We start from the raw sequence: 26,438 nt of genomic DNA on the forward strand, positions 1-26,438 counted from the left end.
GCTTATGTTCCTGGGTGGTCTTTCCTTTCGCATGCAGCTAGCTGGTAACTGTAAGTAGATGAGGAAGGACCAAGAGAGGGAGAAGACTGCGCTAAGAAATACGGTTGGCAAGATGACATCTTGACACTTGCAAAGTCAACTAGTGACACTCACTTTGTCTCTTTGTATGCTATATGCAGCATGTCAGCAATAGGCAGCAGGAATTTTGACAGCTGGAGAAGGGAGTGCACAAGGAAATCCCACTCTAGCTCAGGGACCAACCAGGGGATTAATCGGTTCCACAGTGGGCCAGTCCAAGCCTGATGAATAATTTAGCCTTGTTCTCTGTGAATTGTAAAACTATGACAATTACTCTTATTCCTAGATTATATAGATGCATCTATTTCTTCTGGGTCTGGCCAAAAGTTTACCTAAAGAATAGTCTCTCTATTATTTTATGGACAGTTATGTCCATAAGTTTATATGTTTTTAATGTGACTGAAAAAACGGCCACTAGGTGGCTCTGTTCTGTTCCGTGCAACAAGTCCTACAGTTAATTTGGTCTCCACCCGGCCTGGCAGGAGACCAAACTCAGGAAGTGTGTGCGGAGCATGGCGAGGCACAGCTCTAGGGGGCTTCAGAGATGTCGCACCTGCTGGGGAACGCCCACTTTCTCCTGCTGGGAGCTCACACAATGGCCCTCATATACTATTGCAAACCCGACATGTTTTGTCGGGTTGTGCGCCAGATTCTGTCGCATTGTGCCAGAAATTGTGTCTGCGCCAGATTTTGTGCCAGAATTTGCGCCAGAATTGAAAAAACCCGACTAACTCTCAATGTTGCTAAGAAAACACGAAAAGGGGGCGTGGTCACTGGGAAATGGGGCGTGGTCTCCAAAAGGGGCGTGTTCCTGACATTTTCACAAAAACCCAACATATTTACTAAGGTTTCCACATAAAATGTGGTGGATTTGAGCTGAGGAAAACCTGACAGATCAGAGCATGTGTAAAAAAACTAAGTGTAGGGACAGAGGAAAATGTAGGGAAACCTTAGTAAATACCGTGGGAAATAAATTCTAGGGAATTAAAACCCACAAAGAAACCTACACAACATTCTTAGTAAATCAAGGCCAAAGCGAGCAAGAGGAAAGGTAAGATACAGAGCTTATTAAAGCTCCGAAATTTTTTTTTAAGGGCAGGAGGGGTGTTAGGAGTAGTTAGGGAATATAATGTGAGTTAGTTTAGAAAATCTGCTTTGTTGACAGGTACTCTTTAAATAAAATTAAAATAAAAGCCTACTTAGGGTGGTGTCTCCACAGTGGGTTATGATAAAATGCTGCAGGTTTTCGTGGCAGTTTTTCATTTAGTTTTTTGAGCCAAAATCAAATGTGGATTTAAAAGAGTAGGAAATATAAAGGAAGGGCTGTTATTTCTTCTTTCTGCTGTATCAACTTCTAGCTTGAGTTACAAAAATAAACTACTTTAAAACCTCCTGTTAAACACAAAAATTCATGCTGGTGGATATTGTGAATAGCACCAATACTGTAAAGAGGGGGACGGCAAAATGTAACTTCTGGAAGTTGCGCACAATCTTGTTTGCCTTTGATATGGGCTCAATGAAGAGCTGTGTGAGCCTTTACACACTCTATGTACTCTGTCAGTCATATTTGTTTTATTTAACTCAGTATGTTACATTCCTGAAGGACACATTAAGTTGGGGCTCATACTGTATAAGGAACAGTATTTTTAGAATATGGTGCATTTTGTGTTACATTTATTCTGTTGAAAGGATGATGTAATTTTTGTTATGAACCTTTGCCACAGAATGAAGCCTGCAATGTAAATTCCAATGTGGTAAAATACACTACTAGCTGATGCTCCATTATTTTCATTACCTAAGTAAACTGTGTAGTCACATACACAAGATGTATAAGAGTGTATGTCTTTTCTGCCCTATTGCTATTATTGGTACAGTCACCTTAGCGGAGGAGGTAAGTGGCATGCTGGCACTGCAGCTCTAGAGGGTAACCATATATAGCTTACCACAAAGTACCAGTCAGCACTGGTAAACACCATTGTTATAAAATGTGCACCTGAAAAACATGATGGCTAGGGAAAATCTAGCTAAAAAGGGAATGTATCCCATTGAAAATGCAGTACAGGCTTCAGGCACCAGGTTATAGAGAGGGAGGAGCTGAGCAGATTGATATAGAGTCTTGTGGGAAAAGTTCAGGGATAATTTATTTATTCATGTAAATTTCTGCTCATTCTGGGATAAGTAGTTAAGTGATATATCACAGACTTGACAGTACAAGGATAAAGACAGACTATGTCAACAAAGTAACCATGTCACTGTTTCATAGTACTTAAAACATAAATTGTATTCAGATATAGTAAAAGATGCCAAACCAAAAAATCAAAGAGAGAGCCCCTTTTAAGAAATATGCCAAATACAATGTTAACAGCTTGCCAAATATAGCTCAAAATAGGAAAGGTTAGTTGCAAAAATCAAAATAATCTGTTTTTCAGGGCCCCTGTGGGGTCCGTGCCAATTAAACCAGTATGGGGTACAGGTTAGACAATATGAACCAGGTACAAAGCTAACGTCCCAGCGTGTTTCCCAGGAATGATGCTGGGTTAATCAGGGAACTATAAAACTGGGATTAGGCTGGGTTCACACTACGTTTTGCCTATAAGGGGACCGGCCCCCATCCCATTTGAATGAGCCGACCGGAGTCAGATAGTGTTTCTGGTCGGCTCATCTTTACCCCATATCCGGTTTTCTGGCGAGACCGAAAATCGCAGCATACCACAGTTTTCAGTCCAGCCAGAAAACCGGATGCGGGGCAAAAATGAGCTGACTGGAATCACTATCTTACTCAAATGAATGAGATGGGGGGCCGGGATATGGGAGCACCCGGTTTTTTCATCCGCCAGCCGGATCTGGTCCCCGTATGGACAAAACGTAGTGTGAACCCAGCTTAACCAAGACAATAACAATCTCAGCTAAACATAGAACAATTAGAAAATATAAACTTACATATCAGATCCAAAAAATGGTATTAATAATCGTGCTCTAATAGAGTTACTAACTGCTTCCCTGCGCCTAGATAGTGGAAGGAGGAGGTGGGCAGTCCTACTCAGTGACAGCTATCTGTGTATAAATGTGCATTTAGAGAGATCTGTCAATCACTGAGTAGGACCGCCTACTTGACTCATTATCCCTGATTGAGCAGAGATTCGTATGAATAAAGGACATGTTATTCTGGAACTACTATATATATATATATATATATATATATATATATATATATATATATATATATATAAATCTGCTCAGCTCCTCCTGCTCTCTTACATACTTCCTGCAGATTGGACTGCAATTTTAATGTAATAGGTTCTCTTTCAACCAGTGCTGCAATATAGGGTCTCTAATTCTTTCTAGTTGCTCTCTATCCACCATGATTCCTTACTTTAATAATTTAGCATGCTCTATTTGAGGCTCCTCTCTACTTCTAAGTCTCAAAATTTGTCCCAAGAGGTTGTCTGCTTTTGACAATCCACACTTCTTCGAAAAGACCCTTGATAACTCTGATCACAAAGAGTCCCACTGCTGAGACCCTCAATGATCAGCTGTTACCTGTGAGGTCCTGGTACTGCATGTTTAAGTTCCCTGTAGCGTCACCATATAGGAAATTGAGCGTTACACAGTGTTCATTAAAATCAGTATTTTGTCTAAAAATGTAATTTAATAGGACATAGGGAAAAGGGTTTGGTCGCAGGAGGTCAGACTGCTGGGACAACCCCAATTCCTTATCCCCCTCCTTTATGGGGCCTGGCAACTCACCTGTCCTCAGAGCACTCTGGCTGCGACCCTTGGAGATGAGCAGGAGTGAGGGCCCACTCAGGTGATCACAGGCTGAGATGGATCTCTCAGAGGGTGATTGGTTGAGCAGGTCATCACACCTTCTCATCTCAGAATGTGGAGGCCAGAGTGCTCTGAGGATTAATAAGGAATACTTTGAGTACCCCGGAATAACCCTGTAATTTAGGATCCCTAAAAGAGTGTATGAAAATGTGTTTTCCAAACCTGACAACAAATTAGTATCAGTTTTTTTCCTGTTGTTGTTTTACTAACTAAAATGGGTGAATGGTCTGAATTTCTATTTATATCCCACAAAGGAATGTTGACCCACTACCCCCCCCCCCCTTAGGTAGCTTAAAAATGTGATATGTATATGGACAGAGAAGTGTTCACAATAATCTATCTAAACAAATTAAATATTCTAGGCTTCATAGTACAGTAGACGTTTGCAGGAGTTGTAAATGTAAGTTACTGCAAAGCCTTGGTAGAGGGTGATAGATGTTCTATAAATACATTGACTTAAGTGAGAAGAACAGCTCTGGTATGCCACATTAGAACACTTCAGCTTTCCTCATGTTCACTTCTGGATCAACTCTGTGTTATATACCACTTTACAGTAATACTTACGTCTTGCGTTTTCTTACAGCTTCCATTTATTATTCCTGGAAAAATGCCTGTGGAACGGATGCGTATGCGGCCCTGGTTAGAGGAACAGATAAATAATGACTGTATCCCAGGCTTAAAATGGTTAAACAAGGTAACTGTTCATTGATGGCATTAATATATGTATCAAATGTTGCACTGAAAACATTTTCATAGTTAACTGTAACTTTTAGGCTGCATTCACACATAGCATATTGGTCAGTATTTAAGTCAGTAGTTGTCACAAAAACCAGATATTAACACTATTAACATGCATTTATAAATGATTTATTCAAGAATCATGACATTTACTTACATAAGATGTTACCACCTGTTGTTTAATGTTGTCCACCTCCATCTTCTGAGTTCTGTTGTATACACATGCTCAGTTGCTCTTCTTACAGCCAGGTCATCATTCTATTTGTGGCCTAGTGATGCTCTATTCCAGTGTTTTCTACCAGTGTACCTCTATGATTTTGGCTGTCCGGGCATGCTGGAGGCACACTGGTTTGGTAACTTCTGTATTTGCTGAACAGAAGCCTATATAGATTACTTCTGTGCTGCTTGTATGGAAAGGACCAAGAATCTTTTTAGTAGCACAGCAGTATACAAGCGCTATACAGAAAAGTTAAGAAGGCTAGACTTGCAAGTTTTATTTTTAAAATTTTTAATTTTTGCTGCTCCAGATTTCATGGTACTTTTATAATCTAACCATCTGCAGGGTAACTTACTGGGGACTGTTAACAGCTACCAGAGACTGACTTGTAGTCATGTGGTTCAGCGGGAGTAAACAATATATAAACTTCAGGCAGAAAAAGGTTAAGTAACACTGCCAAGCAGCCTGCGCAAAGTAGCACCGATGACCAGCGGTGCTAAGAGAAGCAATAAATGTGACAAAATTCACACGGTCATTTTTATAAGACTGAACCATCTTAGACAATCATGGCTGAGATGGGAATAACCGTCAGAATACATGTCATTTAAAGGGGTACTCTGGCCCTAAGACATCTTATCCCCGCAATGATGCCTGATCGTAGGGGTCCTGCCGCTGGAGACTCCCGCAATCTTTCATGCAGCACCCCGCTATCATCAGCCTCCAGAGTGAACATCGCTCCAGGTCTGGTGAATCATGATCACAGGGCCAGAGTAGCGTGAATTTACACGGGGCGGAGCCGTAACGTCACGATTCTCCGGCCCTGTGATCGGGATTCGTCAGACCCGGAGCGATGTTCACTCCGGAGGCTGATAATAGCGGGGTGCTGCATGAAAGATTGCGGTGGGACCCCTGCAATCAGGTATCTTATCCCCTATCCTTTGGATAAGGGATAAGATGCCTTAGGGCCAGAGTACCTATCCCTTTAAAAAAAAACTTTTGTCATAAAGACGTGTTAACATTTTGATCGGTTGAGGTCTGAGGGCTAAAAGACCCCCACCAATAAAACAATCGGGGAGAAGCGTGCAGTACAGTTGCAAAACGGCCTCATAGACTTATAATAGGGGTGCATGACAGAGATTGCTGTAAGCCTGGGCATGAAGTGCACTACCGTGTGCTTCTCCCCACTCGTCCTACTAATCGGTGGGGGTCTTAGCATTCTCTCAGGAATGTCTCTGTGGCATGTCATATGTTTTCTTCACATTACTGTTTGCATTCTGTAGAAAGTCCCGTTTTCATTCCAACCAATAAAGCTATTTTATATCAGATTTGTTTTTTTTTCCACTGATCTGTTGTATTAGTTTTCAGTTTTGTATCTGTTTCAAATGGATGCCAATTGTAAGACTTTCATAGAGCCAGCAGGGGACCACGGCGCAATGCCGCTCGCTTCCCCGGTAGGAGCCGTTCCTTTTCCTACTGCTCCCATCATGGACGGTGTCTGGTCCATGATGGGAACAGTAGTATGAGGGACTGCTCCTGCCGGGAAAGAGGGCAGCATTGCGCCACGATCCCCGGCCGGCTCTGTATAATTTTAAAAACCCCGCCGAGATTGGTGAATGGCCACTCTGTGCCAGCCATTCAGGGCTCGCGGCAGGCTATTTGAATATGACAGAATCTTCACCAAAAGAAAGAAAAACACTGGGCACTCACGGTTAGATGCTTGTGTGGATTTAATATTCAAAACGGTACATCAGTGCGGCAGACGCTCATGCAGGGGTGTTTCACAGGCCAGTGAAACACCCCTGCATGAGCGTCTGCCGCACTGATGTACCGTTTTGAATATTAAATCCACACAAGCATCTAACCGTGAGTGCCCAGTGTTTTTCTTTCTTTTGGTGAAGATTCTGTTGTAATGGACTGCATCTACTATACACTGTGAGCACCACTGAATCTTTGTGTGAACGGAATTGCTACTAGTGGGATCGTCGAAAGTCTATTTGGAGTGCTTTGAGCCGGGCAGTGCCAGGTAGCTGTTGCATGGACTAGTAACTATTTGAATATGAAGTGCAGAGTTTCATATATATATCGCTGGGGAGCGGTGCTTTTCAGCATGCCGCCCTCTCCCCTGGTTAATAACTTATGATCGCAGCAGGTCTGCAGCAGGTTTTGACATGTCACTTCTTCAGCATGGAAACAATAACAATAATTTTTTTAAATCAAAATTCCCCATTAAAATAATTGGAATATGGTTTTGAAGGTAATATAATAATGCAAAAAAATAATTATGTTTTTGGCTGTGTGAACATGCCCTAACACTTAAAGACTAGCTCCCACCATCTTTTTTTTTTTTTCTTCTTCTGTCCCTACCTATTGGTAATCTATCCCTAACCCCCTCCCGGCCTTTTAATTTTTTTTTATAACTTACAAAGTTGTCATCTTCAGCTCTTCTTGTGTTGCTACATTGTCCTCTCCCGGAAGCCCACTTCCCCAGCAGGCGCGACGTCACTGACGCCTGCTGGGCGCCGACTTCCGCCCCCACTTATATATTTATTATTATAAGTATTATAATATATTTATTATTTTATATTTTCAAAAAGTAAAATAAGACCTCAGATCAGACTTACCCCATAAACTGCATGTACAGTTCTAATGGAGCCTCAGCACTGCACTGATAACTAGTGTGCATGCGCTGTCTCCACTGCACTTTACATACCGGGGGTGGGGATGAGCTGTGCGTGAATCTATGCAGCCAATGCGCGCAGCCCCGGCGTTCACTGCGCTCACTCCCACCTTTTTGATTGATAGGCACAGAGCGAGTGCAGGCTGAATGAATTAGGACCGAGGAGGGAGACCCCTAGTGGCCGGTTTTCAAATGTAAAAAAAATACATTTTAATAAAAAAATAAAAATTAAATTATATTAGAGAGATGTTGTAGTACATACGTAAAAAAAAATTATATTGGTGACAGTGCCCATTTAATTTGTTTCTGTCCATATACCCATTTTCCTCAGTGTTTGGTGACATAAAAACAGATTTCATCCTCAAAACCTGCATGATCTCACCTGTAAAACCATCTCCAAATATAAAAAAAAAAAAATACATTTCATGTTTGTTTTTACAAGGAAAAAGTGTTGTGCAGTTCTGCTATAAACTCTCATTGAGGTTGATTTTTGATTTTCTTATTTAGTTCAGCATAGGCTATTATTATAGAATAATCTAGAGCTTCCTATTTAGAATATTTATTTATATAGCGCCAGCACTTTATATTTGTACCTTCAAAATGGTAGACATGTATGCCTTGTATTTACAGCTTTCGCTGCCCTAGGCACTAATCCTCAATACATTGTCCGGGCACATTTGGGGGGTTGGGGGGGCTCTCATACGTAGCAGGGCTGCCGAGTGTGATCCTGCATTGCAAGTGGCACCTAGATTTGCCGTTCCTTTTTAGTACTGATAAATGGTCAATGTGACTGGATAACACCCCCATACTAAAAACTAATAAAATAAATTCAGTGACTGACAAGTGATGTCTTCTCTGTTTGGAGTCATTTGCTTCTCTCATTTTCTCCATCTGGCCCAGACCTTCAGGATAACTTTGTCATTGGGTATAGTGGAATGCCAGTCATGGGTGCCAGTCACAATGACCAATAACTGCATAAGGTTGCCGCGTCATCCTACAGCTATTGGACTTTGTCTTCGGCTGTAGTTTCCCTTGCACACAGTAATTGGGACTGGCACATTCCTCAGAATGCTTCTGCGATGTGCAAAAGGTGGAAATGAGCCTGGGGAACAGCACGTGTAATACTTTTTTTTGCTTTCTGGACAACTTTGTTAAATAAAATCTGCACTAGAAACCACATCAAAACCAGCATTTTTTTTTTTTGCAGTGAGAACATGTCCTAATCATTGTTATTTTTGATAAGAAAAACTGTTGCAGATTTAATAAAAAAAAGAGAAAAATGTCCATAAAGTTCACAAGGTGAGGCCTATTAAAACTGGTAAAATGGTGCAAAGGGAAAGTGGAACATGTATGCAAATACATGAGCCATGGCAATTTTCCTGTTTGTGTTTGTTTAGCACTTCCTTAATGGATCATTAATGAAATGTGTTATATACAAATGAGAGCTGATAGGGAATTACACAGTATTTCCTGAGTAATCACAAGGAAACTGGAAAACATGTTCTGCTGATTTCTAATTCACATGTGTTTACTGTGCATTACCAGTGATGACAGGAGAGTTCATAAAGAATGCTTCCCTGGTTGTTATAGCTGGTGAGAACATCTACACAAGTACATGCAGGATAATCATTAACTCTACTTCCCCAGTTGTCCATACAGTCAAGGCTTGGGCTGACCTGGGTGGGAACAAACTACATGGCTTATCTGAGTGTTGTAGAGGGGATGAAAGCCGTGGAATCCATATAGGAATCAGGAGGTGCATGAATCAGCGGAGTTCTGTCACGTAGCATTAGTGGATCTCTTAAAAGAATTTTCACACAGTTTTGCACTGACATAGCCTATATGAGTAGTTTAACCTAAGACCCACTTACACAAAGCACTTACCCACATACATTTTTTTTTTAGCTACAACAAAAAATGTTTTTACAAAAAAATGGAGCTTCTTAAGCAAGGACTGTTACTCTTTCTCTATGTTGGATCCTCTCCTGGCTTTGACCAAACAATTAAATCAAAAACAATTTTTAAAGGAATTGTTCAGAAGGACAAAAGCTTTTTTATATATGGCTATAGGTGATGTAAAAATAAGTCATACTCACCTCCCTGTAATTCTGCTCAGTTCCTCGTCCGACGTCATCTGATTCATGTGTATGGGGAGATTGGTAGAAAAAAAAGCTGATTAAACATTCTAATACTGAAAATGTATGGCTACCCTAAGGCTAGGTTCACACTAAGTTTGAACAGTACGTCACAGCTATTCATTGGGTTACCGCCAAAAAAGGTCAGCAGGCTCCATTCATTTCAATTCTGGGACTCAATACTAGACTATACAGTTAAAGGGGTACTCCGGTGGTACATTTTTTTTTACTATATGGCATCTTCTTTGTAAGATTAGTTTTTTTGCAATATACATGTTTTGGCAGCATGTGTGTGTTTCTTACATGTTTGTTGGGCAGGAAGTTCTGTAGTTCAGAGGGTTTTCTTTTACCGTTGTCCACAGTTCTGAGTCTGTTGTGGACAAGATGTCACAGCTTTTTTTTTTTCTCTGTCTGCATGAGAGTAATAAGCCACGCCCCCTCATCTCATCCAGCTCCTCCCCTCCCCCTGCTCTGTATTCTAAGGACGCAGGTCTGCACAGGAGAAGAAGCACAGAGAAGATAAGTGTTATCTGAAGGGGAGGATGACAAGGTGTATGGGCTGGGGATGTATGGACTGCAGGGGAATAAATCTCATACTGGGAATGATCTCTATATATGTGAAGGGGGGACTCCTGAATGACACATGCTGGGAGTTGTAGTCCCTGTTGTATGTGTGTATGCTCGTGTTTACAAACCAGTGTTCCTCCAGCTGTTGCAAAACTACAACTCCCAGCATACCCTGACATACTTTGGGCATGCTGGGAGTTGTAGATTTGCAACAGCTGGAGGCACACTGGTTGGGAAACACTGTTCTAGCCTATTCAGCATACTCATCATGTTACACCAGTGTTTCCCAACCAGTGTGCCTCCAGCGGTTGCAAAACTACAACTCCTAGCATGCCCAAAGGCTGTCAGGGCATGCTGGGAGTTGTAGTTTTGCAACACCTGGAGGCACCCTGGTTGGGAAACACTGGTGTATGCCCTACAGAGGTGTGGTGAACTACAACCCCCAGGAGACTACAGAGGCAGCATGCTGGTGTTATACCACAGACTGAAGACTCCTGAATGACACATGCTGGGAGTTGTAGTCTCTTTTGTGTGTGTATGACAGTGTATCCCAAACAGGGCTGATTTATATTAGTGTGCTGTGTATAAGGGGGCCGACCCGGGAAAATAGTAGGATGGGTAAAGGGCGGAACAAAACAAACAAAAAAAAAGGAGCCGCCCCAAACCAGCAAGGCATGTGGCATGCTGGGATTTGTAGTTTTCAGCACAGCAAGAAACAGGAAATAGAAGCAAAGATAGGGAAACAAAGTGGGGGATAAAAAGACAACAAAGAACGGAAATAGAGTAGCTTAAACAACAAGAATAGAAATGAAACAAAACAAATAGGGTAAGTCAAAAACGGAAAAACACGTTGTCCTGGTAAAATAGGGAATCATGGCATGTTACATTAAGGCACCAACTTGTTCTTAGTATTGGCAAGTGTTGCTTTTCCGGCATTAATTTCTGATTTGGGATTTCATTGCTTGGTCCTATGGTCTATTCCCATTTTTCTGTGTGAATATGCACAGTCTCTTACCATAGAAATATATGATAATAAGGCTAAGTTTATCATCTGTGGTGAATGTTCAATGCTTACAATAATGATAATATCCATTCCTGATCTATGGCTATCAGTAGCCATCTGTATACTGAAACTTTCCAATGTACAATATATATTCATACAGTTGGAAACCAAATTCCCCTACACTTCAGTACAACTGTGTGATTTAATTTACATATAATTGTGGGTGATATCACAGAGGGTTTTATCTTATCTGGCAGTGTGTGACCAGGATCTTAACAGTACCATTGTTCCAAGCAAGTGTTTCCAGCTGTTATCAGCTTGAGCTGGCTCAGCACAAAGTAGTTGAATATGAAGCTTTACTTTCTGATTGCAAGATAAGTAGAGTCCAGCAGAACACACAACTTCTGATGTGTACAGAGTCACTGGGAATGTACTGTACCGATGAGAAAAAAAACAGTTTTCTTTTATAGAGAGCGACTTGCCAAAAGGGGAAATGTACATTTTCTGGTAACAAATAAGTAGTATCCAGTCTACTTCTAAAGCTGGATCCAGATGTTGTATATTTGTGGACCAGATTCTAATCCGCAGCAGTTTATAGAATGAATGAGTGAATGAGGTTTTCAAAACCCTAACCACACATATTAAAATAAATCTGCATTGAAATCTGACCAAGCAGTCAATCCATAGCACAATCCACAGGGCCGGATTGTGCTATGGGTCTAAGAATGAAATGCTTGATTCAGTGGACTCGGGGCCTCCAGACCAAATAAAGCAAGGATCCCTTGTAAGATTTAACCTCTTGCCACACCTCTGCTCTGCCCCTAGTTCACCCAAACCCCTCCAAATAAATAAAGGAAAACTGTCACCAAGTTCACCCACACTAAATCCAATACAATGGGTTATAGCGTGGGTGAACACGAATCCAATGAGGGGTCACTTACTTTTCTCCCTCCAATTGCCGCTGAGTTATGCCCCGGTAAAGTTCAGTTGTTTGTCCCCAGTATCGCGCTTCAAGGCGGGGCCCCTGCCGGCTTTCTGCCTCTCACACATCCTAAGCTCGCCCCTTCAACTTTGCCTTCAACTCCACGTCCTAGTGACATGGAGTCTCATACCCCATGAGCGCAGCGCTCTGTCTGCAGAGCGTATGCACCTAAAGCTTTTACCCTCTCGCTGAAGCCTCACTACTCCCGACTTTTAGGTGTAGTGAGGTACTGTCTGCAGACAGAGCAAAGGCAGTAAGCCAGTGGGGGCCCCGCCTTGAAGCGCGATGCTGGGGGACAAACAACGGAACTTTACCGGGGAAAAACTCAGCGGCAATTGGAGGGAGAAATGTAAGTGTCCCCTCATTGGATTCCTGTTCACCAACACTATAACCCAGTGTAATGGGTTTAGTGTGGGTGAACTTGGTGACAGTTTTCCTTTAACATAGGTAAGGTAATTTTCCATGACCAATATTACCATTATACAAGGAGGAAATATTATAATATTACCATCATAGTGTTATTTACCAAATCCTGTATACCAAGACCAATATTACCAATAATACACAAAAAGGAATATTATCACCATACATATATTATCATTATGTAATATACACATGAAACAAGTTATACCACAACACAATGACTGTACAATACCACTATACTGAGTAAAAACCACTATTCACAGACCAATAGTACCAGTATACTAATATTACCGACGCCTCAGGAACACACTATACATCACACATGGACTGACTAGTGTACCATACTGTTACTGAATAAAAGCTTTACACAGACCAGTAGAGTGATCATATATTGAGAGATACCAGCTGTACACAGGATCTGTATACCACATAAGTGATTATATACAGGACCATATAGAGGTAGATACCAGCTGTACACAGGTTCTGTATACCATATAAGTGATTATATACAGGTAGATACCAGATGAACACAGGATGAGGGAGATTTATCAAATCCTGTCTAGAGGAAAGTGTCCAGTTGCCCATAGATACCAATCAGATTGCTTCTTTCATTTTTGAAAAGGCCTCTGAAAAATGAAAGAAGCGATCTGATTGGTTGCTCTGGGCAACTCAGCAACTTTTCCTCTGGTCAGGTTTTGATAAATCTCCCCCGATCTGTATACCAGATAAGTGATTACAGTTACATCCAGTGACTCCAGGTGATGTCTTCTCTGATCAACATCGTCCTCTTTTCTTTTTCATTCAGTTCAGACTGCCATGACATTTTCTTCCAACCAAAACTTATCTCTTCAGCATTTTTAGGACAAATATCTTAGGCATTTTTCCAGTTCCCTCCCCACCTTTACACAATCTCCCTATGTCTAGGCCCATAAATTATAATAATGCCACCCTTGGTGTCCCGTGCAGTAAAGCAGGATAGGTTAGTAGGTCTCCCATTAAGTATGTATATCCCCCTCCACAGTAGGTAGGTAGTTCCCACATTAGGTAGGTATGTCCCAAAGTAGTTAGTTCTCTTATTAGAAGACAACGTACAGCACCAGGGATCGACCTCTGTTCAAGTGATTTCCCAGGTAGCCAGCCTAGGACCAAATACAGAAATGTCCAAAAATCACTGAAGAAACCTGAAATTTTATTGTCCCCTTCACAAATTCCCATTTTATTGTCCCATTCACAATGTTTCGGCAACAACATCAAGCATGTTTTATAAAGGCTATTGTTGTTGAAACGTTCCATTTGTGAAGGGGACAATAAAACTTCAGCTTTCTTCAGTGATTTTTGGACATTTCTGTATTTGGTCCTAGGCTTTCTTCACGATCCATGGCCTGACTGGTGCTGTGATTTTTGGACATTTCTCTAGTTCTCTTATTAGGTAGTCTGTCCCCCCCTCCCCCCATAGGCAGGTATGTCATCAGATAGGTAGCCACCTCAATAAGTAAAAACATCCTTAGAAAGTTAGGTAGTTAGGTAGATTGATCCCCCTCCTTTAGGGTAGTCAGGTAGGTTGTTTGCTAGGTAGGTAGCTAGGTGGACAGCCAGGTAGCTAGGTAAGTAAGTAGCCAGGTAGCCAGCCAGGTAGGTGTCAGAACCTATAGGTTAAAAGGTTCTGACAGCTTCTTTGTTGTTTTTTGTTGCTGGGTTACGCCCGGCTATCTGGACTGGTCAGCTGACCTTGATTGCAGCACCTGTTCTGGCTCCATATAAGCTGGCAGTCTACTCCCAGTCAGTGCTTGCTATAGAGCTCAGTTTGTACTCTTGCTAGCTGTCTTCTGTATTGGTAATATCTGGCTTTTTTTTTTTAACCTTAAGCTCCTCTCTATGACTATTCTCTCTGGTATTAGCGACTTTGTACTGTGACATCTCCTGGCTTCAGACATGGATAGTTGACATTTGACTTATTGGCCCTCATTTACTATTGCAAACCTGACATGTTCTGTCGGGTTGTGCGCCAGAATTAAAAAAAACCCGACTAACTCTCCATTTTGCCCGAAAAAGGGGCGTGGTCATTGGGGAAAGGAGGCATGGTCACCGAAAAGGGGCGTGTTCCCGACATTTTCAAACAATCCCAACATATTTACTAAGGTTTCCACAGAAAATGTGGTGGATTTCAGCTGAGGAAAACCCTACAGATAAGAGCATGTGTAAAAAAAATAAAAATAAAAAAAAAATAAAGCAAAATGTAGGGAAAGTGGAAAATGTAGGGAAACCTTAGTAAATACTGTGGGAAATAAATTGTAGGGAATTAAAACCCACAAAGAAACCTACACTCCACTCTTAGTAAATAAGGGCCATTGTGTGAGTGTTTAATCTTCCTTTGTTAGTCTGTCTGTTCCTGCTGTCCCCGGACCTAGTCTGTGTCATTGTAGTTTCTTATTTTGACAATTGCGCCCCTCACGTATATAGGAAGGGACTGTCTTCGTGGTTACAGACCTGACGTTTAGGGCAGGTATGTAAGTCGGCAGGGACAGGGGAGCAGGCGAGATTAGAGTGCACTCCTTCCCTGCCCATTCTTGACATTATAGCAAGCCCATATACCTGCAATTGCTCTGTTCCTGCATTATGGAAGCAATGTCTGCTTTGGTGGAGCAAATGCAGGGCTTGACTCAGTTGGTCCAGGATTTAGCTGAGAAGGTACGGCAGCAAGAATCTTCTCAGTCTGTCAGCATTAGTTCAGACCTTGACTCAGAGACCACAAGATCAGGAGCACTTAGTTCAGAGCTTGCTAGTCAGAGTTCAGGAGCTGGAGTCTGCCCGTACCCAGGTGTCATATGTTCCTGCTTCCGCTCCTGTGGAGCCACAAGTTAGTCTCCCTGATCGATTTTCAGGTAACCGCAAAATGTTCAAAACCTTTTGTGAGAGCTGCAAATTGTACTTCAGGTTAAGGCCTTACACATCTGGTACTGAGGCCCAAAAAGTGGGTATCATTATGTCTCTTTTGCAAGGGGGTCCCCAGGAATGGGTATTTTCCCTTGGTCCCAATGCTCCGGAGTTGTCCTCAGTGGACGCCTTATTTGCGGGACTGGGTCTTTTGTATGCTGAATCGGACCACGCTGCGTACGCTGAAAGTCAATTGCATACATTAAAGCAAGGTCGCAGACCAGTAGAGGAGTACTGTGCAGATTTTAGGAAGTGGTGCGTGGCCTCCAACTGGAATGCTTCAGCCTTGATTTGTCAGTTCAGACAAGGGTTATCTGACACTGTTAAGGACATGCTTGTTACATATCCCTCTCCTCACACCCTTGACCAAGCCATGACTCTAGCTGTACGTTTGGATAGACATTGGCGAGAACAAAAACAGGAGTGTTCTTCATCCTCTGTCTCTCCTGTCCTTCTGGATTCCTCTCCTGTTTCCAAATCTATCCCCCGGAAGAACGCAAGCAGGTTCGTCAAATCAGTGGCCTGTGTTTCTATTGTGGTGAGAACACTCATTTCATCTCCTCCGGTGTCAAGCGTCAGCGTCCAAGAGGATCTGGAGGATGACTGTGAGGACACCAATGAGTGGTGTGATTTGGAGGATGAGGTTACAGATGAGGACATTGATGGTCCATCTGTATCCAAGTCAAGACCTCTTTACTCTCAGGTTGTGAAGGATCTGGTGGCCCCTCCTAAAAAAACGGGGGGGGGGGGGGGACTTTCAGAACCTATAGGGTTAAAAGGTTCTGACAACTTCTTTGTTTTTTGTTGCTGGGTTACGCCCGGCTGTCTGGACTGGTCAGATGACCTTGATTGCAGCGCCTGTTCTGGCTCCATATAAGATGGTAGTCTACTCCCAGTCAGTACTTGCTATAGAGCTCAGTTTGTACTCTTGCTAGCTGTCTTCTGTATTGGTAATATCTGGATGTTTGGAACCTTTTGGCTCCTCTCTCTGACTATTCTCTGGTATTAGCGACTTTGTACTGTGACATCTCCTGGCTTCAAATGCGGATAGTTGACATTGGACTTATTGTGTGAGTGTTTAGTCTTTCTTTGTTAGTCTGTCTGTTCCTACTGTCCCCGGACCTAATCTGTGTCATTGTGGTTTATTATTTTGACAATTACGCCCCTCACGTATATAGGAAGAGACTGTCTTCGTGGTTATAGACCTGACGTTTAGGGCAGGTATTTAAGTAGGCAGGGACAGGGGAGTGGGCGAGATTAGAGTGCACTCCTTCCCTGCCCATTCCTTACGGCAGGTAGCTAAGTAGGGACACAGTAAGTATATAGGTTGGACTTGATGAACTCTTGTCGGTTTTTTAACCTTATGAACTTTTTCAGGCTTAGGAGTCAAGTGAACAGGCCTACTCAGTGACTGACAGCTGTTTCTGCTATAACACCCATAAGGGGTGACTGTTAAGCACTGCTTAGGACTGGCCTCTGGACTGCTAAAGCCCAAAGTGAGCAGAGAACTAAATGAAAAGATGAAAAGTTCTACTGAAACTTTTGTAACAAAAAAAAAAAAAAAGTATTTATGTGCTCAGCTCCTCCTACAACATGATGCTGGCAGATTGGACTATATTTTCAATCTGACAGACTTGTGTTGGAAAAAATCACACAGTGATGGATCAAAGAATCCTAATAATTTCTATCAGTTTCAAAATGATCTCAGTATAAACCAATATTCATCTGCTGTTTTGCTCAATTTACCTGAACTTCAAGGTTTTATGCATCGCTAGGCTGGCAGCTATCTATTGTATATGTTTACTATGCTGCACTATTGCTTGATATATAAAATAGTATGTTATTTTTATTTTAATAAACAATATAAAAACTGGCTGATGGATTGCATAACTGATTCAAAAATGCATCTCACCTTCAGTCCTATGTCACTGCCATTACATTGCTCTTGCAAAAGAAGTCAAAGTAGCTGTAGTCATAAAAGTGACACGATTATAATGGAAACAATATAGAATTCCCCAATTGTGTGTTGTGGAACTTCCTCTATCAATACACTTCACATTTTGGTACGTAGTTTCCCCAATTCTGCAGAACAGTCTGTGTGCTCATATGAATAAAAACATAAGCAATGTGGGTGTCTTATTTTGCCGTGCAACACCTATGTCAGCCTTAGCTTCTTGAAAGTGAATCTGTCTGGTCTGTTATCTGAGGGCAGCAGAAAATAGAGGGTAAGATTCGAAAGTCTGGGAATATATACATACACACACACACATATATATATATATATATATATATATATCTACTGCTCAAAAAAATTAAGGGAACTGTCAGGCCCAAGGCCTGATTATTAAAATCCTATATGTGTATTATAATTATAACTGTGTGATGTATTATCCAAGCCATGGGTGAGAGGTCATTCAGACGGTGTATCCTTTGTTTTTTGTGTATTGCATTTTATTGGGGGTCTGGCTGTTTGTTTACATCTCCTTTGAAGTCACAGGCTCTTTTGAAGCACTCTGGTCCCATCTTACAATCAACCAGATAAGAGGGCCAGGAACAGAGGTGCCCCCCTGGTGGGATCAGAGGGGAGGGGGGAGTCTCCCTCCAAAAAGGCAGATATATAATATTTAACAATGCTAGACTCAGGGTGTTCAAGGCTGTGCCCCAAGCTGACAAGACCATCCTAAGAACAGCTGGAACTCACTCTCATGGACTGCTATATCATTATGCTGTAAGAACTTCATCTTTTGTTTTCTGAACTTGCCTTGCAAAACTCTTTTATATATTTTTGTAACTGGATGTCATTTGTTTATATATATATATATATATATATATATATATATATATATATATAGCACTGTGATACCTTTTATCAGATTAAATGTTTAATTAATCAGCTCTGGTCTTTGATCTCTAAATATATAAGCTCACCTTTCTGAAGGCAGCTCTGGTGGAAACACGTTTATCTAAGGGTTAATTTGGTGACTTGCTGGGACTAGTAGTGGATACCCAGAGGTCTGGCGGCTTTAACCCTTGCACCATCACACTCTCTCTAATGTCTTGGCTGGACGGATAGGGTGTGATCGTGACAGGAACACAAAGGTAACACATCCTAGATCTGAATGAACTAATCGTATGAAATACTTCCGTCTTTACATAGATGAATGTGCTGACAACAAAATCGCACAAACCTTATCAATGGAAATCTAATTTATCAACCCATGGAGTTCTGGATATGGAGTCACCCTCAAAATCAAAGTGGAAAACCACACTACAGGCTGATCCAATGTTGATGTAATGTCCTTAAAACAAGTCAAAATGAGGATCAGTAGTGTGTGTGGCCTCCAAGTGCCTGTATGACCTCCCTACAACACCTGGGCATGCTCCTGATGAGGTGGCAGATGGTCTCCTGAGGGATGTCCTCCCAGACCTGGACTAAAGCATCCGCCAACTACTGGACAGTCTGTGTTGCAACATGGCGTTGGTGGATGGAGCAAGACATGATGTCCCAGATGTGCTCAATCGGATTCAGGTCTGGGGAATGGGCGGGCCAGTCCATAGTATCAATGCTTTCCTCTTGCAGGAACTGCTGACACACTCCAGCCACATGAGGTCTGGCATTGTCTTGCATTAGGAGGAACCCAGGGCTAACCTCACCAGCATATGATCTCACAAGGGGTCTGTGGATCTTATCTCGGTACCTAATGGCAGTCAGGCTACCTCTGGCAAGCACATGGTGGGCTTTGTGGCCCCCCAAAGAAATGCCACCCACACCATTACTGACCCACCGCCAAACCGGTCATGCTGGAGGATGTTTCAGGCTGCAGAACATTCTCCATGGCGTCTCCAGACGTCTGTCACATGTGCTCAGTGTGAACCTGCTTTAATCTGTCAAGAGCACAGGGCACCAGTGGTGAATTTGCCAATATTGGTGTTCTCTGGCAAATGCCAAACGTCCTGCACGGTGTTGGACTGTAAGCACAACCCGCACCTGTGGATGTCGGGCCCTCAAACCACCCTCATGGAGTCTGTTTCTGACCATTTAAGTGGGAACATGCACATTTGTGGCCTGCTGGAGGTCATTTTGCAGGGCTCTGGAAGTGCTCCTGCTCCTCCTTGCACAAAGGCGAGGTAGGGGTCCTCTTGCTGCCCTCCTATGGCCTCCTCCACATCTCCTGATGTATTGGCCTGTCTCCTGGTAGCACCTCCATGCTCTGGACACTACGCTGACACACACAGCAAACCTTTTTGCCACAGCTCGCATTGATGTGCCATCCTGGGTGAGCTGCACTACCTGAGCCACTTGTGTGAGTTGCAGACTCCGTCTCATGCTACCACTAGAGTGAAAGCACCACCAGCATTCAAAAGTTACCAAAACATGAGCCAGGAAGTATAGGAACTGAGAAGTGGTCTGTGGTCACCACCTGCAGAACCACTCCTTTATTGTTGGTGTCTTGCTAATTGCCTATAATTTCCACCTGCTGTCTGTTCCATTTGCACAACAGCATGTGAAATTGATTGTCAATCAGTGTTTATTCCTGAGTGGACAGTGTGATTTCACAGAAGTGTCATTGACTTGGAGTTACATTGTGTTGTTTAAGTGTTCCCTTTATTTTTTTGAGCAGTGTATTTCTGTGTTCAGGATTTTCATGTTAAAGGCAGTTTAATTGCTGTCAGGTCCTGCTTCCGCTGCCCCCACACTATGACAGCACTTCCTGTATGAGTGTATAGACAGGAAATGCTGTCAATCACTCTGTATGGCAGTGTTTCCCAACCAGGGTGCCTCCAGCTGTTGCACAACTTCAACTACTAGCATGCCCTTGATGGTAGTTGTAGTTTTGCAACAACTGGAGGCACTCTGGTTGAGAAACACTGCTGTATGGGGTGGGGGAAAGCAGGACTTACAGGCTTTCTTTATAGGTCTTGACAGCTATTAAATTTAAATTATTGCTAGATTTTTTGTGGCTAAACCACAACCATGTATTTTATATTGTAGGGGAATAGATGTAACATAAACATTTCCCATTCAAATTGTCCATTTTTGCGTAATGTATGAAGACATGCTTTGTTTAAATTACCCAAGAAGAGTCATGTGGGTGGTCCCAGTCTCCTGAGGAGTCGCACAGTCCTGGCATGACTCATGGCTTACGGGCTGGAATTAAACATTACAGGCCAGCTCTGATGTTATCTGGCATATATGCGCTGAGAAAGCTCAAGCTATTACACTTCGCTTTACTGCGTATGCGCCAGATGCCACCAGTGTTGGTGCTTAATAACGAATCCTGGAGTCTGTAAAGCGTGAGCGCATGCACAGTTTACGATGGACTCCACAGTTAGCATAGGGCTAGCGCATGCAGCATTACTAGCATTGTCAGCAGTCCTTAGCAAACTGCAAGTACATAAACAGTACTTGCAGTTGGACTTTGCTAGCATAATGAGCATAGCAGAAGAAGTCGGGGAGACTTGCAGTGAAATGTAATTGATTACACTAGCAAAGTCCGTAGAAAATTGCACATGAGCTTGCAGTTTACTACGGGCTGCTGACTATGCTAGCAAACTACACTCACGCTGCATACACTAGCCCTACGATAACTGCAGAGTCCACAGTAAACTGCGCATGCGTTCGCACTTTACTACAGACTCCCAGTAAACTTAACCACACCGGCCTTTGTTAAAACAGTTGCATCAGAAATGCGTAACTCCTCAGGAAACAGGATCTACCCACTTGACTATACTTTGTTAATTGTGTATATTTTCCAAGAGCTGGTAATATAAAAGACAGTCTAGTCAGAGTTTCCTCCTTTATCATATGATGCTCTAAAATAGGCTAGGCATATTTGCCTTTAATTCTCCATGACTGGAATTTATGGGGCATATTCACATCGGGCAGATTTACAATGGATTTTTCAAAGTCTATATTCTGTTGTTGACTTGAGATATCCTAAAATGTACCTGTGATTGGGAAAACTATTGACATGTCCTAGTGACATGTCAAAAGGTTTGATCGGTGTTGGTCTGAGTGTTCAGACTTTTACTGATCAGTAGAACAAACCGGGAGAAGACTGCACTGCTGTGCACTCCTCCCCTGCCTCCTTCTACCCATTCCCAATCCCTGTGTTATGTGGTCGAGACACTCTTATAGACTTACATGGTGAGTTTGTCTCGATCATGTGACACTGAGTTGGGAGAAGAACTTACTGATCGGCCAGCCAAAACTTTTGACATGTCACTAAGACATTCAAAAGTTTGTCCTAATGACAGTGGCCATCTAAGGGATTACTGCTATCTGCAATCTTTTTATTTAATTCTGATAAGCTTTTAGTAGAAAAGTTCTATTTATTTGATTGCCTAAATCAAATGTAATGGATATGGAACAATAGCTTAAGTGAATGGGGTATTTATATGCCAATTTACATCCTCTGGATAAAATCCCTTACCACAGAAAAAAAAATGCACATGCTTCTCACAAATTCTGTGTGCAAAAGTTACAGATCCCCACCAAATTAAAGGAAAAACGGTCATCCTGTTCACCCACACTAAACCCAATACACTAGGTTACAGTGTGGGTGAAGAGGAGACTGATGAGGGGGTCACTGACTTAATCCATACCTTCAGTCCAGAGATGTGTCCCACCAAAGATCCACTTCTATCTTCTCTGAATTGCGCACTGGAGGCGGGACCACTGGGTCAATTTGAATATTCATTGTCTGTGAGTCACTGGTCCCGTGAGCGCAAGTGCCGACTGAGTGGTTATGTGACCACCGACAATTAATATTCAAATTGACCCAGCAGGCCCGCCTCCAGCACGCAAGTCAGAGAAGATAGAAGCGTATCTTCAGTGGGACATATCTCTGGAACGAAGGTACATATTTAAGTCAGCGACCCCTCATTGGACTCCTGTTCACCCACACTATAACCTAGTGTATTGGGTTTAGTGTGAGGAAACAGGATGACTGTTTTCCTTTAAAATAGGGTTAATATTTGTGCAGATCTGTAACAAGATATGAGGGTCATTTTTCGATTTTTGGTGCAGACCTTTCTAAAAATGTCTGCCAGATTTAATCCGACATATGAGCATACCCTAAAGTGTTCCAGACAATGATTACATTCAGTCTTCTGGTAGTCTCAAGTTTTAAGATACGGACATAGGACTAACTGCAGATAGTCAGATTATTGGATTATCATGGAACCTTAAAAGAAAATACTACTTCAGTAGTAAGAAACATTTACAAATCTTATTATTTCCTTATTCAGGAAAAACAGATATTTCAAATTCCATGGATGCATGCAGCCCGACATGGATGGGATGTGGAAAAGGATGCTCCGTTATTTAGAAACTGGGCAATTCATACAGGTACTGGGCATAAACATTATAGTATGCTTAAATAGACTGCTAATGGCTCGTTTTTACTGCTGCTTTGCTCTGGTAAATGGATCCGTGTATAGGAAAAAGGGGACAGAAACGAGCGCAGCTATGTGTGGTTAATCCTTATAAATGTGAGGTAAGAGGTGTGCTGTAGTGGGGTACACTCACCTTGTTGTTTTGTACACTGGGTACAACACCACTATGTACATATAGCCAGTCCAATTCGTGGCTCACTGGGGCTGAGGTGCTGCCGACATCCGTCCCGTCCTTTCGGGCGGTATTGAAGATCAGATGAGCAGATGCTGTTCTCACAGCGGAAAGGATGTCCTCGTGGTGCTCCTTCAGCCGAAAATAAATCTTAACCATAAGCACGGACTTAAAAATAAGAAAGGTTTATTAGGATATAAAGTAACGGACAACGCGTTTCGAGGGGCGAGACCCCCTCTTCGTCAGGTCCTGAAGAAGAGGGGGTCACGCCCCTCGAAACGCGTTGTCCGTTACTTTATATCCTAATACATCTTTCTTATTTTTAAGTCCGTGCTTACAGTTAAGATTTATTTTTGGCTGGAGGAGCGCCACGAGGACATCCTTTCTGCTGTGAGAACAGCGTCTGCTCACTTGCTCTGGTAAATGGAGGACGGTTGTTCAGCAGAGACAAAATACTGCATGTCCTATTTTTTTCTCTGCTGAACTCCTGTTAAATACTGGATCCCTGACTGACCCCATTCAAGTCAGTAGGATCGGTCCAGACCCGGCAGTGTCAGTTGTGCTCCGACACTTTCTGGGTTTATTCAGCACAATAAAAAAATAAAAAATAAAAAAAGGTGAACAGACTCAGAACAATTTGGAGCATTATGGCAGTGGAAACTTAGCCTTAGCATAAGTAGTCTATGGAGCTCTATGTTTTCTGATGTCATTGTTTTGTTTTGTGTTTGTAGGAAAATATCAACCTGAAGTAGACAAACCAGACCCAAAGACATGGAAGGCAAACTTCAGATGTGCGATGAACTCATTGCCAGATATAGAAGAGGTGAAGGATAAAAGTATGAAGAAAGGAAACAATGCCTTCAGAGTGTACAGGATGATACCAGTTGCAGAAAGACCATCAAAAAGAGGTTGGACTTTTTTTTTTACTGTCATACAACTGTTGACATGGATGACATACAGAGTAGTCACTGTCATTAAACATTATTTTTTATATTTGATTTATTATCTTACATAAACAACATTTGTAATTTGCTTCCTGGTAAAAACCTAAACTTTTATGTCATTTGCATGGCTGTATACATATGGCCTCTAGGGGTCTCCCTTCTTGGCCAGACCGCATTGCATCTGCTCAAAAGCTCAGACTTTGGTCTCCTGCTGGACTGGCAGGAGACCAAAGTCCGGAAATGCGGTCTGAACATAGGCGGTGCATAGCTCTTGCTCTCTGCCTGTGTATAATATAGGCGAGAGTGAATGGTTAATTAGCATGTTTGTCAGTGCAGTGCTGCTCTTCACAGAAGCAGCATCAGAGGCATTCCGAGAAGATGAGAGAGGGCGGAATTGATCCCCTGCTCGGCCTCAGAGGATTTTGTACCTGCTGGGGAACACCCCTTCCCTCTCCACCGAGCACAAGGACAGAGAGCAGCCATTATGGTATGAAATAATGTGTTTAAAAGCTATAAAGAAAAAAATTAAGTTAGGTAAGCAGGTAAATGAAGAGTAAATGACAGGTACTCTTTAAAGGAGTTCTCCAGGAATAGAAAAATGAAGCTTATTTATTTTAAAAACGGCACTACCCCTGTCCTCAGGTTGTGTGTGGTATTGCAACTTTGCTCCATTCAGTTTAAATGGGCACTGTCAGATACAAAAACTTTTGATATGTTTTAAAGCATGCAAAACCAATAGGTTTTGCAATTGCTTTCATTAGAACATTTTCAGTATTTCATACAGGAAAAGAACTGCCCCCCCCCCCCCCCCCCCGCCTGCTTGGACACATACTAGTCCTGCTGTGTCCATACATCATCACCTATGTCATGGACCCACTTCCTTGATTGACAGCTGTGAGCGTAGGGCTCACAGCAGGAGGAAAAATCCTCCCACTGTCAGTTTGTGTCCCGCTACTGTCAGTGAGGACAAGCTGGGAGTTGTAGTTTACCTAATGCTAGGGGGGATGTGTGCAGACAGCATACTGAGGGAGGGGCGGAGACCTGCACAGTGAGGCCACGCCCTCTCCCTTTGAGAGGAATTCAGACTAGTGAGCTAAATTAAAGAGGTACTCCACCCCTATCATCTTATTCCCTATCCAAAGCATAGAGGATAAGATGTCAGATCGCGGGGGTCCCGCCGCTGCAGCACCCCACTTTCATTACTGCACAGAGCAAACTCGCTCTGTGCGTAATGACCGGCGATACAGGGGCCGGAGCATTGTTACAACACGGCTCCGCCCCCATGTGACGTCACGGTCCGCCCCCTTAATGCAAGTCTATGGGAGGGGGCGTGACAGTCACGATGCTCCGGCACCTGTATTGCCGGTCATTACGCACAGAGCGAGTTTGCTCTGTGCAGTAATGAAAGCGGGGTGCTGCAGTGGAGATCCCGGGGGTTCCCAACGGCGGGACCCCCGCAATCTGACATCTTATATCCTATCCTTTGGATAGGGAATAAGATGCTAGGGGCGAAGTAAAAGTGTAATAAAAAATAAATAAATAGATGTACATGGTCAGGATTAGGTACTGAGTGATATATAAAAAAATGTTGTTTGATCTGACAGGTACGCTTTAATGTAACTGAGCTGCACACACTACCTGAGTACAGGTGTTGTGCTTTTTTTTTGACGAAATCAGCTCTTTTTTTTTTCTAATCCTGGATAATATTTAACAGCATAAACATTTAAAAATTAGTTACTGCCATACATTGAAGTGTTACTGAGACTTCTATTTTTCTTCAAGATATAATGCCTGTCATCAGCACTACAAATACCTTTAAATTGTCAGCCATCTTGTCTCACATGTTTACATTTATTTCATAGACACTGAAGGCTTTATTAAAAATCTAGCTATTCATTTTATAGGATTTTATTGTTGCAACTTCCCCTTTAAGATTTCTATGTGACTATATAGTGTCCCTTTTCACTTCCTTATATCTGTAAGGTTCCTTCCTTTACCTTTTCTGCAATGTAATGGTGCCAAGAGCATATTGCATGCAAAAAAAAGTGCTTATTCATTAGTGAGGTGTGTTTATATCATTCTACACATTTTAATATGATCATTGGGGAGATTTATCAAAACCGGTGTAGAGAAAGGATAGTGCAGTTGCCCATAGCAACCAATCAGATTGATTATTTCATGTTTTAGAGTCTAAAAACAACCACACCACTCTTTCTCTACACAGGTTTTGATTAATCTCCCCAAGTATGTTAATGATGAGACTTTTTGGTATATCGGTGAAAAAACAATGAAAATGAAAGAAGTGGCAAATGTCATGCAGAAACATGAAAGTACTGAAAACA

The 26,438-nt window shown here is 42.3% G+C and overlaps 1 protein-coding gene across 6 annotated transcripts in view; it reads left to right on the top strand.

Annotated features, from left to right (window-relative positions):
- The window catches only part of IRF2 (interferon regulatory factor 2), a 195,274-nt gene that overhangs the window by 152,023 nt on the left and 16,813 nt on the right, over positions 1-26,438 (top strand). For all 6 annotated transcript variants that reach the window (XM_056560137.1, XM_056560134.1, XM_056560131.1 and 3 more), the window contains 3 exons: positions 4,490-4,600; positions 22,834-22,933; positions 23,884-24,060. In XM_056560137.1, the coding sequence (XP_056416112.1) occupies positions 4,490-4,600; positions 22,834-22,933; positions 23,884-24,060 (388 nt within the window). The remainder of the gene's footprint in view (positions 1-4,489; positions 4,601-22,833; positions 22,934-23,883; positions 24,061-26,438) is intronic.

This window comes from Hyla sarda, chromosome 1 (genome assembly GCF_029499605.1).
Source record: "Hyla sarda isolate aHylSar1 chromosome 1, aHylSar1.hap1, whole genome shotgun sequence".
Lineage (NCBI taxonomy): Eukaryota > Metazoa > Chordata > Amphibia > Anura > Hylidae > Hyla > Hyla sarda.